The sequence below is a fragment of the Rutidosis leptorrhynchoides genome, chromosome 8, assembly GCF_046630445.1.
Source record: "Rutidosis leptorrhynchoides isolate AG116_Rl617_1_P2 chromosome 8, CSIRO_AGI_Rlap_v1, whole genome shotgun sequence".
Taxonomy (NCBI): Eukaryota; Viridiplantae; Streptophyta; class Magnoliopsida; order Asterales; family Asteraceae; genus Rutidosis; species Rutidosis leptorrhynchoides.
Genome location: NC_092340.1, coordinates 140,784,847 through 140,802,128, shown reverse-complemented (window position 1 = coordinate 140,802,128; position 17,282 = coordinate 140,784,847). Strand labels below are relative to the sequence as shown.

The window sequence follows — 17,282 nt, the reverse complement described above, 5'->3', positions numbered from 1 at the left end:
TAGACATGAGTACTGCCTATCATCCACAAACTGATGGGCAGAGCGAAAGGACGATACAAACGCTTGAAGACATGCTACGAGCATGTGTTATTGATTTCGGAAACAGTTGGGATCGACATCTACCGTTAGCAGAATTTTCCTACAACAACAGCTACCATTCAAGCATTGAGATGGCGCCGTTTGAAGCACTTTATGGTAGAAAGTGCAGGTCTCCGATTTGTTGGAGTGAGGTGGGGGATAGACAGATTACGGGTCCGGAGATTATACAAGAAACTACCGAGAAGATCATCCAAATTCAACAACGGTTGAAAACCGCCCAAAGTCGACAAAAGAGCTACGCTGACATTAAAAGAAAAGATATAGAATTTGAAATTGGAGAGATGGTCATGCTTAAAGTTTCACCTTGGAAAGGCGTTGTTCGATTTGGTAAACGAGGGAAATTAAATCCAAGGTATATTGGACCATTCAAGATTATTGATCGTGTCGGACCAGTAGCTTACCGACTTGAGTTACCTCAACAACTCGCGGCTGTACATAACACTTTCCACGTCTCGAATTTGAAGAAATGTTTTGCTAAAGAAGATCTCACTATTCCGTTAGATGAAATCCAAATCAACGAAAAACTCCAATTCATCGAAGAACCCGTCGAAATAATGGATCGTGAGGTTAAAAGACTTAAGCAAAACAAGATACCAATTGTTAAGGTTCGATGGAATGCTCGTAGAGGACCTGAGTTCACCTGGGAGCGTGAAGATCAGATGAAGAAGAAATACCCGCATCTATTTCCAGAAGATTCGTCAACACCTTCAACAGCTTAAAATTTCGGGACGAAATTTATTTAACGGGTAGGTACTGTAGTGACCCGAACTTTTCCATGTTTATATATATTAATTGAGATTGATATTTACATGATTAAATGTTTCCAACATGTTAAGCAATCAAACTTGTTAAGACTTGATAAATTGAAATAGGTTTCATATAGACAATTGACCACCCAAGTTGACCGGTGATTCACGAACGTTAAAACTTGTAAAAACTATACAATGACATATATATGGTTATATATATAGTTAACATGTTTTTATTATAAGTATGTATCTCATTAGGTATTTTAACAATGAGTTATATACATAAAAATGAGACTATTAATTTAAGAAACTCGAAAACGATATATATAACGATTATCGATATAACAACGTCTTACTAGGTACATATGAATCATATTAAGATATTGATACATTTGGTTAATTATGTTAAATGATAAGTAAATATATTATTAAGTGTATTAACAATGAAATACATATGTAAAAATAAGACTACTAACTTAATGATTTCGAAACGAGACATATATGTAACGATTATCGTTGTAACGACATTTAACTGTATATACATCATACTAAGATATATTATATATCATAATATCATGATAATATAATAATTTAACATCTCATTTTTTATAATAAATAATGGGTTAACAACATTCAACAAGATCGTTAACCTAAAGGTTTCAAAACAACATTTACATGTAACGACTAACGATGACTTAACGACTCAGTTAAAATGTATATACATGTAGTGTTTTAATATGTATTCATACACTTTTGAAAGACTTCAAGACACTTATCAAAATACTTCTACTTAACAAAAATGCTTACAATTACATCCTCGTTCAGTTTCATCAACAATTCTACTCGTATGCACCCGTATTCGTACTCGTACAATACACAGATTTTAGATGTATGTACTATTGGTATATACACTCCAATGATCAGCTCTTAGCAGCCCATGTGAGTCACCTAACACATGTGAGAACCATCATTTGGCAACTAGCATGAAATATCTCATAAAATTACAAAAATATGAGTAATCATTCATGACTTATTTACATGAAAACAAAATAACATATCCTTTATATCTAATCCATACACCAACGACCAAAAACACCTACAAACACTTTCATTCTTCAATTTTCTTCATCTAATTGATCTCTCTCAAGTTCTATCTTCAAGTTCTAAGTGTTCTTCATAAATTCTAAAAGTTCTAGTTTCATAAAATCAAGAATACTTTCAAGTTTGCTAGCTCACTTCCAATCTTGTAAGGTGATCATCCAACCTCAAGAAATCTTTGTTTCTTACAGTAGGTTATCATTCTAATACAAGGTAATAATCATATTCAAACTTTGGTTCAATTTCTATAACTATAACAATCTTATTTCAAGTGATGATCTTACTTGAACTTGTTTTCGTGTCATGATTCTGCTTCAAGAACTTCGAGCCATCCAAGGATCCGTTGAAGCTAGATCCATTTTTCTCTTTTCCAGTAGGTTTATCCAAGGAACTTAAGGTAGTAATGATGTTCATAACATCATTCGATTCATACATATAAAGCTATCTTATTCGAAGGTTTAAACTTGTAATCACTAGAACATAGTTTAGTTAATTCTAAACTTGTTCGCAAACAAAAGTTAATCCTTATAACTTGACTTTTAAAATCAACTAAACACATGTTCTATATCTATATGATATGCTAACTTAATGATTTAAAACCTGGAAACACGAAAAACACCGTAAAACCGGATTTACGCCGTCGTAGTAACACCGCGGGCTGTTTTGGGTTAGTTAATTAAAAACTATGATAAACTTTGATTTAAAAGTTGTTATTCTGAGAAAATGATTTTTATTATGAACATGAAACTATATCCAAAAATTATGGTTAAACTCAAAGTGGAAGTATGTTTTCTAAAATGGTCATCTAGACGTCGTTCTTTCGACTGAAATGACTACCTTTACAAAAACGACTTGTAACTTATTTTTCCGACTATAAACCTATACTTTTTCTGTTTAGATTCATAAAATAGAGTTCAATATGAAACCATAGCAATTTGATTCACTTAAAACGGATTTAAAATGAAGAAGTTATGGGTAAAACAAGATTGGATAATTTTTTTCATTTTAGCTACGTGAAAATTGGTAACAAATCTATTCCAACCATAACTTAATCAACTTGTATTGTATATTATGTAATCTTGAGATACCATAGACACGTATACAATGTTTCGACCTATCATGTCGACACATCTATATATATTTCGGAACAACCATAGACACTCTATATGTGAATGTTGGAGTTAGCTATACATGGTTGAGGTTGATTCCAAAATATATATAGTTTGAGTTGTGATCAATACTGAGATACGTATACACTTTTTCGTGGATTGATTCAAGATAATATTTATCGATTTATTTCTGTACATCTAACTGTGGACAACTAGTTGTAGGTTACTAACGAGGACAGCTGACTTAATAAACTTAAAACATCAAAATATATTAAAAGTGTTGTAAATATATTTTGAACATACTTTGATATATATGTATATATTGTTATAGGTTCGTGAATCAACCAGTGGCCAAGTCTTACTTCCCGACGAAGTAAAAATCTGTGAAAGTGAGTTATAGTCCCACTTTTAAAATCTAATATTTTTGGGATGAGAATACATGCAGGTTTTATAAATGATTTACAAAATAGACACAAGTACGTGAAACTACATTCTATGGTTGAATTATCGAAATCGAATATGCCCCTTTTTATTAAGTCTGGTAATCTAAGAATTAGGGAACAGACACCCTAATTGACGCGAATCCTAAAGATAGATCTATTGGGCCTAACAAACCCCATCCAAAGTACCGGATGCTTTAGTACTTCGAAATTTATATCATATCCGAAGGGTGTCCCGGAATGATGGGGATATTCTTATATATGCATCTTGTTATTGTCGGTTACCAGGTGTTCACCATATGAATGATTTTTATTCTATGTATGGGATGTGTATTGAAATATGAAATCTTGTGGTCTATTGTTACGATTTGATATATATAGGTTAAACCTATAACTCACCAACATTTTTGTTGACGTTTTAAGCATGTTTATTCTCAGGTGATTATTAAGAGCTTCCGCTGTCGCATACTTAAATAAGGACAAGATTTGGAGTCCATGCTTGTATGATATTGTGTAAAAACTGCATTCAAGAAACTTATTTTGTTGTAACATATTTGTATTGTAAACCATTATGTAATGGTCGTGTGTAAACAGGATATTTTAGATTATCATTATTTGATAATCTACGTAAAGCTTTTTAAACCTTTATTGATGAAATAAAGGTTATGGTTTGTTTAAAAATGAATGCAGTCTTTGAAAAACGTCTCATATAGAGGTCAAAACCTCGCAACGAAATCAATTAATATGGAACGTTTTTAATCAATAAGAACGGGACATTTCAATGTTCCACCTTACTGCTTTTCCTTTCATCGTTGGAACACCGACCCCATACGTACGAATTCAGGCGAACCTAATTCTTCAACCCGACTCAACTCCTACCATATAGATGTAATAATACCAGTGACTCCCACTAGAATATCATGTCCATCTTCTCCAGTCAGTTGAAATATAGTTGCCGTTGTAGGTGATATAACTGAAGTCTCGAAAACTCTAGCACTTCTGAATCGACCAACTTGTTAAGTGACTTCAACGCTCCTACTAAAACCCGATCCCCCACTAGTTCCAAGTCTTCTCGAGCTCCCACTCGACTAAGATCCGTCAACAAAATCAGAAAATTGAAAACGTGCTAGGATTTTCAACACCTAACATTCCACCGAGATGTTCCTCGATAGGTATCTCAACCGCAATGGTCCGACCACCTCTAGACACTATCCACTTTTGATCTCTAAACAAAACATGATACTTTTCATCATCCAACTGCCCAATCGAGATCAATCTCTTCATGAGCTTGGGAATGAACCTCACTTCTCAATATCCAAATATAATCTAAATGTTTGATAGCAAGGTCACCAATATCCACAACCTCGAGTGATTTCTCATCCGCAACTCGAACCCTACTGGAAAACCACCCGAAATTAAAAATATCATTCATGTACGAGGACGCATGATACGAAACATCCGAATCTAAAAATCAAAAATTCGTAAAACAACTCCTCATGGCATATCAACGTATCTTCTACCACTACCTATACTTGCTACACTCAGAAGCGAACCCGTATTCCAACTAAAACATTCCTCTTAATTCCCTCACTGGAAATTAAAACTCGTATCCCTTTGAATGTCAACTTAGTAGTTCCAGATGAACCACTAACTACTATAACCATGCAAGACCAACTCTCGTGCAGCGAAGACAAAAGAAACAAACTTCCAACTCACCTTCAAACTTAACCACAACTGGAGAAGTTAGGTTAAACTCATTAACATGATATGTCCTTCCTTCATCCTCGTGTTAACTAGTTACCTGATCAAGAAGAATTTATTTAAATCTGAAAGGTTTCTCGTACATGTTGGACAGTTCAGTCACCACTCCTTCTGTCGTGTTTTCACCCACGATGTTGTAGGCGACTTTCTTGGCTAGAAAAATCCAGACTACACCAAGTGCCTTCCTATCCGATAAACTTCAATCCTCTTGCTTCATCTCTTCCAGTTTAATACCAGTGATCGGCTGATATAACACGTCTTTGATCTGCATCTTCCAAAGCCAAAATATGACCCATTAAACTTATCTATCTTAATCGTGTTATTATCTGCCATTGTTCCAGTAACGCTCTCAATGCAAACGTTGATACCACTTGTTACGAATTTAGCGAGCCCTAAAAAGAACTTGATAACCCTAGTTATCGAATCCACCGCACAGCGAACATATAATATAATCAAACGTGCAAAGATAATGAACAAAGAAAAGTAAGTAACAGATGAATTTAACGTGGTTATGTTCAATCATTTAATCTAAATGATTGGTTTAGTCCGTGACCAAACAGGGAGAGTTTTATTGCAAATTTTCGTAGGTGTTACAGCTGATAAAATGAGATTTGGGTTACAATTTATTAGGGATAAGCGAAATCGTTTCCAAATCAGAAAAATTTGCTGGCTACAACAGGATTTCGCGACTGCGATCTATGTCTTCACAACTGCGAAGCCTTAAACTTCAACCGTAAAACCAAACGGAAAAATACGGCATGATCACTTAAGTCCATGATCTCCGATTTCACCATCTTCGCGACCGCAAGCATCATCTCGCGATCGCAGGCCTTTTCCTGCACAACTTTTCTTGTTTTCTTTTCGTCTAACATCTTCAGACCCAACAAAGATCAAAGTCATTCAATATTTCAATGATATTTTGATAATAAACATGCTTGTTAGTAGCCATTATTTTCGAATTTTAACAACAATCCTGAAAAGAAACCAATATGAAACAATTAAATTAAATTCTAATGATTTCACCATTTGAATAATGAGTAATGGAGATTGAGATTGTTGTTATATTTTGTGAACCCTACAAATCATTTGAATATCATCATTTTCAAATGAATAACCACCACGTCCCATCCATATGATCATTCATAATTTTTGAGAGCATAATTCACACCTTCATTGTAATAGGGCTAATCACAAATGATAGCAGTTAATCCCTAAATTAGGTTATGACACTCTTATTTATTGTGTTCATGAAACCACTACAATGTGTCTTTTATTAATGCACTTATTTAAAATTTAGTATACACGTCATTGTTGGACGTGTTAGTCCTTGAGCAATTAGACCATGGTTAATGTGGCGTCATGGCCTCGATTTCGCCACCATCACGCCACATCGCGAAGTAATAGTGGGATTGTTTTGCAGGAGGGATGGCTCCATCCCGGGGAAGATGGGAGCGTGACCAATGATGTGTTCATTGATGATTAGATCCAACAAGTATATGTAGCCATCTCGCTTCTCAAACGACTATGTACATTAATTTAAATATATTTATATTATAAATAAAATAAAACAATTAATATGTCTATATAAATCACTGTTGTAAAACACCCCGTCTCGAGCCGTTGCTACGCCCGTTGCGCTGGTTTGGTGACTAGTCCATCCCGACTTGAAGAAAACGTCTAATATGACAGTAAACGGTCAAAAAAGTTGAAAAAAAATCAAGTCAAATTCTCTCAATATTCGAAAAAGCCAGAAAGTCAGTAAAATCGGTCAAATTTGTCGTATTTTAGTTTATATTTTCTGTATTATAATAACGGTGATAGCGATTATGGGTACAAATTAGTTAATTAAAGTTTTTGGCTGTAAAATATGTACACATATATACATTTATATACTTATATATTTAAAAGTCAACTTTGGTCAACGTCCATCTCGACCCCCGTCTCGATCCCGTCTCGACCTTTTTAGAACCCGACCGTCTCGACCCCGTCTTACGTCTTTTGCATCCTTGATATAAATACTACACCCCATCAATACATTTTTTTACAAAACACTAACACATTTCTATCAATTTCTCTCAACATTTCATAACTATGTCAAATCTCAATCTTAATGAGGGTGGTTCCTCTAATTTCTACAATTTCGGGTCACCAAATTTGCCCGGTCCGAGCTCAAACTCCCCAAAAATATTCGGGGAAATTGGCCTTTTGACAATGTCCCGCAACAAAATCTTATTCACGACTTCAATAACGCTCAATTTTTTTCTCGGTTATTACAACAATTTCAACAACAATATCCATCACAACAGTTTTCATCTCAACAATTTCCATCACAATTCTCGCAAACTGGCGTTATGCAATTTCGGCTTCCATGTACACAACCATGATCACAATCATAACAAACTTTTACACCTCTAGATAACGACGTAGTGGAAGAAATTCTTGGTGAAATGCAACCACCACAAGTACGGGTTCGAACAAGTCATAGAAGAAAAGGAAATTGTGAAAGAACCACATAATAAAAAATTGTGGATTGTGCCCAAAGAAATTTTGTTGGCGACGTGTTTGAATGATTCTTTCGAAGATGGAGTTCATGTTAATTCACAAAGCGGTTCGACATTTTATGGTGTAGTTCGTGAAGAGTTCAATTTCGGTTGGTTACAAGACGACGATCAATTAAGTAGCAAATGACGTCATATGGACAAGGCGTGCAAAGATTTCACAACCTTATATAATGAAGAATAACATAACCCAAGGCGTAGCGGTCGAAACGAGGAAGACATATATAACATAATGGTACAAAATATCAAGAACGGCATGCCAAATGGGGTTACAAAGAGGTTCGGGAATTCTTGAAGAAGAGGCTAAAGTGTTATACACAACCTCTAGTTAGTGGAAGCGGTGTGCGAAGAAGAAAAGCTTCACAAATTGTAATCGAAGACGAAGACAACCATGTGGTTGGGAAAACCACACAGTCAATCTCGGTGAAGATCGGTTAAACAACCTCCAGAAGCTATTTAGTGATTATGCGATTCGACGTCCAATGTGAAGAGAAGATCGAAGAAGGCAGCTAGAAATTCTGCTTCGTCTGACGAAGGGACTTCATCATCACGTGTCACACCCCCAAATAAGGCCGGGGGTAGATATGACATTTCAATATCACAACACAAGTATATAAAGAGAACGACTCTATATGAGACGTTTTATAAAAACAAAATTTGTATTGCAGCGAAAAAGAAATAAAGTTTTTCATTATAAATCCAATGTAAATAAATAACAATTATTTAATAAAAGATAAATAATATGCGAGACTCCAAATGCAAGGCAGCACGCGTAACAAGCAATATCAAGCAGCACATAAGATAATCGTCACCTGAGATAAACATGCTTAAAATGTCAACACAATGGTTGAGTGAACATCATAGGTTTAATAATCATAATAAAGTTTTAGACCACAAGATTTAGTTCAAAAGTATCAAAATAATCAATATGCCATGAGTTATAGTATCGAGCTAAACATTAACCCCTGACATTGTATGGGTATCGGTAATCATTATTATGTACCCCCTTGACGATCGGTCAATGGGTAGAGATGTCGATCTCAATAGGCCTACTCATAATAATTAAGCTTGCAACATTTTAATTCCAACAATTAATGATATTATGGCGGGAATTTGTATGTAAGAATACAAGTATAAATACATGTTTAATAAAAGTCTCACAAAGTTGCATATCAAAAAGTTTAGGCACTTGTGTCTAAATTGTAAATCATTTCAAAAACATGCATGTGTCTCACCCCAAGATTTATAAAATTCAATAAAGTATGTAAAAGCGGGGCTATGAAGTTCACCTTAAAATAGCACGGCGAAGAAAATTTACAAATGGAAATAGAAGCAAGAAATGAATAGCAGAAACCTCAACCTAGAGATGAAAGAGTTCAATCAGAAATTCTCCAAATAACAATGAAAATCCTAAGTAAACTTAAAATGGTTTTACAAGTGTTTGCGTGTCTACCATAATCAAGTTTAGACCTTGTACAACTTTCGCAAATCTCGATGCTATCAAATAAGTCTGGAATGACCAGATGTAACCGGGGGCCAGGACTCTTGATCAGAAACTATGTCATGACATTCGAGATCTACAACCATATCCCATAATGGCAACCTAGACTTCATTCTCTTACGACCGTAAGTAGCGGCGAGATTTGCATCAGTCATACTTTCATCGGTATGATTATAGTATTCACTAGTCGGATGTGTATATAAATACAACACGTAATAAATTACTTGTGCATACAATTAGTTCATGTTATATATGTAATATATAAGTATTTAATTATTATTGTTTTATTATATATTTTTTTATTATGTTATATATTGTTTTATTAATAAAAGTATTTTTTATTATTTAATACAATTATTATTATTATTTTATTATTATTGTTTTATTATATATTATATATATAAATATTAATTTAATTAATTATATTAGTATTACATACTAATAGTTATATTATATTTAAGTGATTAAATATTAATTGCACATATAAACACCTTTCCTTTTATGTTATTATATTAATATATAATCATTATTGTTATAATACATATTATATTTAATTAGTATTATACTTTAAATGTGTTATATATATATATATATATATATATATATATATATATATATATATATATATATATATATATATATATTAATAAATTTATTATACATTATAGGTTATATAATTTATTATTATCTAATATATAATATTAATGTTTATTATTACTCATTTACCTCTGAATATAATAATTAATTAATAATTATATATATATATATATATATATATATATATATATATATATATATATACATATACATATATACGTCACAAATTCATAATTAAATAAATAAATACCAAAAAAATATAACTATAATTTTTACAAATCTTTTACACTTTATAAACCTTGATAAAAAATTTATAAAAATTTTCTATCTTAATGTTATAATTATTTTGTATTTATCTTGTTATTTATTTTTGGTATATACAATATAGAATCTAAATTACAAGATAAATATTATTTCGACCCAATAATTATTTTTTATAATTTTCGCAGGTCCAGGTATATTATATAAACTTATAAAAAATTTTATATAAATTTTATTTACTGCTTTTATATTTATTAAGAATTTTACATTGTTTCAATCATTAAGTAATACATAATTCGTATTTAATTATAAATAATATTTCAAAAATTACAAAAATTATTTTTATAGGTCCTAACACTTTTTCAAACTGTTTTCATAATTTTATTACTGTTTTTGATATTTTAAATAATTTTTAACCCTTTTTATATATACATCGATCGATATACAAATAAATAAAGAATAAATATTTATATTAATATATAAATTAGTGTTTCGACTTTATTAATTATTATAATCCTAAAAGATTCTGTGAAAATTATTTTTACTAATTTTAAGTGTTTATAACTATTTAATCCGATTTATATACATATATCAATTAAATAGGAACTATTTTAATTATTTAAAAATATCAAAAATTTTATAAATTCATAAAATTATTTTTCTCAGATCTCATAATACTTATCAGTAATTATCATGTATAAACCATAATTTATTTGATCCGTTTAATATTTATTAGATATTAAAACATATATCGATCGATTATAATACAAAAACAATTTATAAAAATTAGCAAATCGATTTATAAATCTGGAAAACTATTTTTTATAAATCTTATTAATCATGACAGTAATTATCATGTATTTAAAATAATTATATAAGTTGTAAAAATATTTATTTATTTTTGTTTTTGGGTCCGGCCGATCGGAAAAAGAAAAGAAAGAAAGAAAAATTGAAAAAAATAAGAAAAGAAGAAAAAGAAAATCTTACAAATTTTTTTAGGATTCTAGAGAGGATTTTCAAGAAAGTGATAAAAAAAATTATGAGGGTTAGGGCTTTATTTATAGCCTAGAATTTCTTGAAAAAGAGGTTAACTTAAATTAGGAAAGTAAAAATACAAAAATTATTTATTTTCTTTTTTTATTTAAATTTTGCCAACACCCTTTTTCTTATTTTTCTTATTTATTTTTTTACAAAATAAAATTTGGAACATTCTAGATCTTTTATATTTTGTTATTATTTTTATTATTTATTTATCTTAATCGTTTTTATTTTTATATATATATATATTTTTGTTTTTTTACTATAACTTAAATATTTATTTAAAACTTATATATATATATATATATATATATATATATATATATATATATATATATATATATATATATATATATATATATATATATATATATATATATATATATATCACAAAACTTATACATTTTTCTTATGTACACTTTAATTATATACTTATATATTATTTATACGTATTAATATATACATAATACATATTTATATATTTATTAAGAATAATAATAATATATTAGGGTTAGAGTTTTTATAGTAATAATTAATATTTAGGGTTAGGGTTAAGTTTATTAAATACGAGTGTTAATTAAGTTCATTAATTATATACGGATAACAACCCTAAATCAAGTGAAACCCTAAAAACCCTAATGGCAATTTGGTCAATGCAGAAAGGAAAAATGAAGGTTGTTATATCACGAGGTACGAACTCTTCAAGATTCGAAGAGTTGGCTTAAAATGGGATATGCAAAAGGAGGCGGAATTGGAGAAAAGAAGTAAGGGTATCGATGCTATAGGTTAGGAAGAACGAACACGGTCGGCAATGGAAGTCATAAAATTATTTAAACTTAACGTTAACGAAATTGAGGACCCGAAAGAAAGAAAAAAAGCTTTGAAGTGTTCAAGAAGAAGATGGCCGACCGATACAAAGATTATTTCGACGATTCTAGCGACGAGGAGTAATTGTAGTATTTTCTTTTTTTCGTACGTTTTAAGGTTTACGAGTTTAATAAAGTATTAATTGTGTTAGGACTTTTTAATGATTTTAATTTTTCAATTTTTAGGACTTTTAATAAATTGTAATCATTTTATTTTTATTACTTTTAAGTATGTTTTTATTAATTTAAATTATTATATATGTCTTACTTTCATAAAAAAATAAAGCATAAAAAACTCAAACAAAAATAAAAAATAAAAATGTGTGACCTAATTTACTATCACACAATCATCACGTCATATTATTACAAACTTTATCAAGTTATCACACAATCACATTAACCACATCAATACTATACCCACAAAAACACCTTATCACACTCTTAACGTCACACCCATAAAATGTTCTACATATATAACAAAATCTATTTATGTAGTGAATTATTATTACTTTTCCCAACAAGTTTCATTTTGGTCCACACTTCTCATTAGTGTAAAACTAACATGTACGGAGTATGAAAGTATGAATTTATATAGTCGGTATTACAAAGAATACATTATGTATAAAAGCTAGTATCTATAGATTCTAGTAAAATACTAAAATGATGATGTCATAAATAAGCATTTGTTAGGTTCAAAAAAAAAAAAAAAAAAAAAGGAAAAAATTTGAGACATCCTTGATGATGTCATTAATATTTATTAAATTAATCTAATAAAATTCATTAAAATCTAAAAAAATAAAATCCTATAATGATGATGTCATTATTAGGCTAATTCATTTGTTAAGAAAAAATTAAAAATAAAAAGAAAAAAAATTAGACCACTTAAATGATGTCATTAGTCCTAAATATTTTATAATTAAAAAAATTATACTTATAGTAACTAATTATTTAATAACTTAAATAAATTATTACTCCGTATTTTTCCGTTTCAGATATATAAAACTCTAAAATGATAATGTTATCATTTCACTAATTATCCTTTAATTTTCATAATGTTGATGTCATTATTTTATATTAATATTAATTCTAATTAAAAAAACAAAATAAAAACAAATATAAAGCTCGAAAATGATTATGTTATCCTTTCACTAATTTCACTTTAATTTTCATAATGATGATGTTTTTATTTTATATTAATATTAATTCTAATTAAAAAAGATACAAAATAAAAATAAATAAATGCCAATAATATATGAATGCCGATTTGAAAGGAAAAAATAATTAATAAAATATCATTTAATATTTAATACGGTATTATTGTTTTATAAATATATATCTCGGAGCATCTCCACCATATATTATCACAACTTTTTTTTCTCAATATGTACAAACCGTTACAACTATTTTTCTCGATCTTCACCATATTATCCAATAACCTTTTGTTTTCAAAAAGCAGATACAAACCTTCATGTCATTGTTAATGATTTTTTCAAAGAATTATTCTCTTTTATGCGTTGTTTGATGATGAAATTTATCACACCATGAATGTTTTATTATTGTATGTTTGTTAAACAACAAGAATCTGAAAATCGATAACATACGTCATATCATATTGTGACTATTTAAAATGAAGGTATATAGCATGATAGAAGAATTCAAAAATAATCATGATTTTTGCGAGGTTGAACCAGGTATTTTCAATATCTCTTTTAATGTTAAATAAGTACCATTTATGATAAGAAAAATAGTAGTTGTAATGAAAATTAGAGGAATGTGGTGGGAGAATGAATGTAGTTTATGTATTCTAACCAAGTTAACAACAACAAGTTTCTTAGTTGAAATATGTGATCTCACGGTTCATTAAACTAAATTACTTTAGCATTTACATTCACTTAATATCTACAATATATACCATTATACTGTTTCATTTAAACAAACATGTACTTTCACGGGTCATTTTACTAGTAGGAATATATTACACAACATATAATTAACATGGTACAGTATATACTTACAACATCGTATTTAAATGTAAGTGTTCATAAAGTAATATTATAATTTCAATCCAATCTAACCTACCAAATATTCAAGATAGATATTTACAAGTTTTGCTAAAACACCATTTTTTCTTCTTTGGCCAACACCCTCCAATTCTTTCTGTTGAAAAAGGAACATTCCTAACCTTATATTAATATTTTTGAGTAGTTAATTTAAATTATAAACTAGGACCAAGTAATTTTAATATCTAACTTCCAACTTAAAGAAAAAAATGTCCTATCTTGGATCCAATATAAGGTGAGAAAGCTATAAATGCAATGTTGTTTTTTAAAGTAGTTTCCTTTCATCTTCTTTCAACGACCAAGTATTTTACTTTCTTCTTCTTCTTCTTCTTCTTTTGTTCTAAGCTACAAACGTTATAAAACCGGTGAATCTTGAAACCCCTCTTAATTGTCATCTTTGTATCGTCATAAAAACCTATAATCAAGATCGATTAATTAAAAATGGAATTTTTTTCATACCCATCTCGTTCATCTTCTTCCACTTCACAAATTTCTTCTTTTTCATTTGGAGATATAGTTTCAAAAGTCAAAGATTTCATCAGTTCCGCCATTTCTGCTGTTCTTGGCAACGTTTTCTCTGCTATTTTCACCTTCTTCTTTGCATTAGGTGCGTTTTTTGCCTTTATTTATGTGCAAGTTTTAGTTTTTTTTATTTGGGTTTATGATTTATTGATTTGGGGTTTCTGGGTTTTGTTATTTGGTTCCAAATTTCATACCTTTTTTTATTGTTAGTTTGTTATATTACTGTTATAAGGGGGATTCTCATGTTGAACAGGGAAGAAATGGTGGTAAAATAATAGGTTTTACCCTACACACAAACACACAAAATATTGGATTTTGATTGAATTTTATTGTTGATTGATTTGCAGTGGGTACTTTATTAGGAGCTATGACTGGTGCTTTGATTGGTCAAGAAACTGAGAGTGGATTTGTTAGAGGTGCTGCAGTTGGAGCAATTTCTGGTGCTGTTTTTTCAATTGAAGTATTCGAATCATCGCTTATTTTATGGCAATCTGATGAATCTGGTGTTGGATGCCTTCTATACTTGGTGAGACATTATGTTATCTTACGTCTATTTCAAGTATTTTGTTTTATAAAACCATTCAAAATATGAAAAAAGTTCAAACTTTTGCTCAAAAGTTTGTGTTTATAGTAGAATCTCTTGTTTGTAAGGTGTAAATCTTGATTGATTTATAAATTTTAGTGTTAAAAATGCCTAAAATGATTTAGGTAACATGTTAAACATGGATCATATACACAAAAAGGAAATAATTTGTCTGGTTTATAGGGATAATTGCAACCACATATTATGAATAATGACTAATGACAATTAGAGAACGCGTAAGGTGATAGCGACATTTTAACCACAAATAGTGGTACATTAATATTTTCATTTTATGGAGAAATCAAAATCAATACGAAAGAATCACAATGTTCCAATTATCTGTTGTTGCTTCATGGGCTCTCATTTGGATTAGGATTCGAAGGCATCTTAACAAAACTGTTGATTAAAGTCTTCTTGCCCCAAAAATTTTATTGAAGTTTTCAAGAATTTTCCAGTTTTTTTGAAGAGAAGAGTTGATAACTTCACTTGATCTTGTTAATCATGGAAACTGATAATAAAATGGTGATTAATTTTTGGAATTCTGTTGACTTTTGGCTTTCTTTTATGCGCAAAACTGATAACTAATATCACTTTACCACATTTTGTGACAGATTGATGTTATTGTGAGCTTGTTAAGTGGAAGACTTGTTCGTGAACGAATCGGTCCAGCTATGTTGAGTGCAGTGCAGAGTCAGGTAACGTGTGTAACCTATAACCAAGCCTAATTTTATTGGTGTTCTAAATATAGAATGAAAAATAATTTATTGCGTTCTAATTGTTCTTTTTTCGGGCTTTAAACTAGATGGGAGCGGTAGAAACGGGCTTTGATGAGGCACATAACATATTTGACGTTGGTGGTTCTAAAGGCTTACCTGAATATTCAGTTGAAAAGATACCTAAAATCACTGTTACAAGTGACAACAATTTCGATGATTCAGGCGAGAGAGTATTATGCTCTGTGTGCCTTCAGGTAATATTAGACGACTCTACAACTGTTTATAGCCTTCAGGTAATATTAGTTGTACGCAAAATGGTTCGGGCCGGGTCAGATCGCCCCAAGTGAACCGTTTAACTATTTATATGATTATGGTAGTGTACCGAATAAGATTAACAAAATTTTATATTACCTCAATGATAAATCTAGTTATTGTATACCTCATTAAAATTTAAAATTAAAAGTACATATGTATCTAAGTCTGCTAGTGTTGCAAAACTCCCGGATTATGCCCATTACTCCTTTTTAGGAATCGGCTGGTCCGATTTTCCAAAATTCAAGTAATTAATTGGTCAACGTCCGTCAATGGGTTAAAGCAGATTTTGTTGGTCAAAGTTGGATTTATTCACTCAAATTTGTTTTGAGAAACTTATAATAGAACTAATTTTGTATGTAATATTTTTTTCAGGATTTTCAACTTGGAGAAACTGTTCGAAGTTTGCCACAATGTCATCACATGTTTCATCTGCCCTGCATCGATAAATGGCTCATACAGCATGCATCTTGTCCATTATGCAGGCGTGACCTCTAAACTCTCTTTTACACTATGTAAATTCCCCAAGTGATGCATTTTTCGTATTCTGACACATAGGATGTTTCTTTATTTGTCGATGTACACTACATTTTCTTTTTGTATACTATAGTAAAGTAATAGTATATATATGTAGTTATGTATGTCATACAGTATATGATATATGTACTTATATGTACTGTGATACCTTTGAGTGGGGATTATTAGTTAGATAAAGTTAACATACTAGCCTCGAGGTTCTTGAGTTATTGCTTTGGCACATTGCTCTTGTTGTATTATGGGACTCATACTGGTCTATATATGTATAGTATGATTATGATTGTATGTACAATCTGAATTCCTAGTGATTAATAGGTATAGAATAGTGATTAATATAATATAATGATGGTTTAGGTAGGTAGTGTTTAATTGTAAGACCATGAATAACCCTGCATGTGACGTCACAGGCGGATAAGTACAATTTGCCCGTGATGTGGCAGATGTTAGTTTCTGACACAATAACCCTGACGCCTAT

The 17,282-nt window shown here is 30.3% G+C and overlaps 1 protein-coding gene across 1 annotated transcript; it reads left to right on the top strand.

Annotated features, from left to right (window-relative positions):
• Positions 1-14,435: 14,435 nt before the first annotated feature.
• On the top strand, positions 14,436-16,946 carry LOC139861887 (NEP1-interacting protein-like 1). The gene is made up of 5 exons (XM_071850415.1): positions 14,436-14,744; positions 15,007-15,185; positions 15,854-15,937; positions 16,045-16,212; positions 16,646-16,946. The coding sequence occupies exons 1-5, from the start codon at positions 14,579-14,581 to the stop codon at positions 16,766-16,768; spliced, it is 720 nt and encodes a 239-aa protein (XP_071706516.1). The 5' UTR covers positions 14,436-14,578; the 3' UTR covers positions 16,769-16,946.
• Positions 16,947-17,282: the final 336 nt, after the last annotated feature.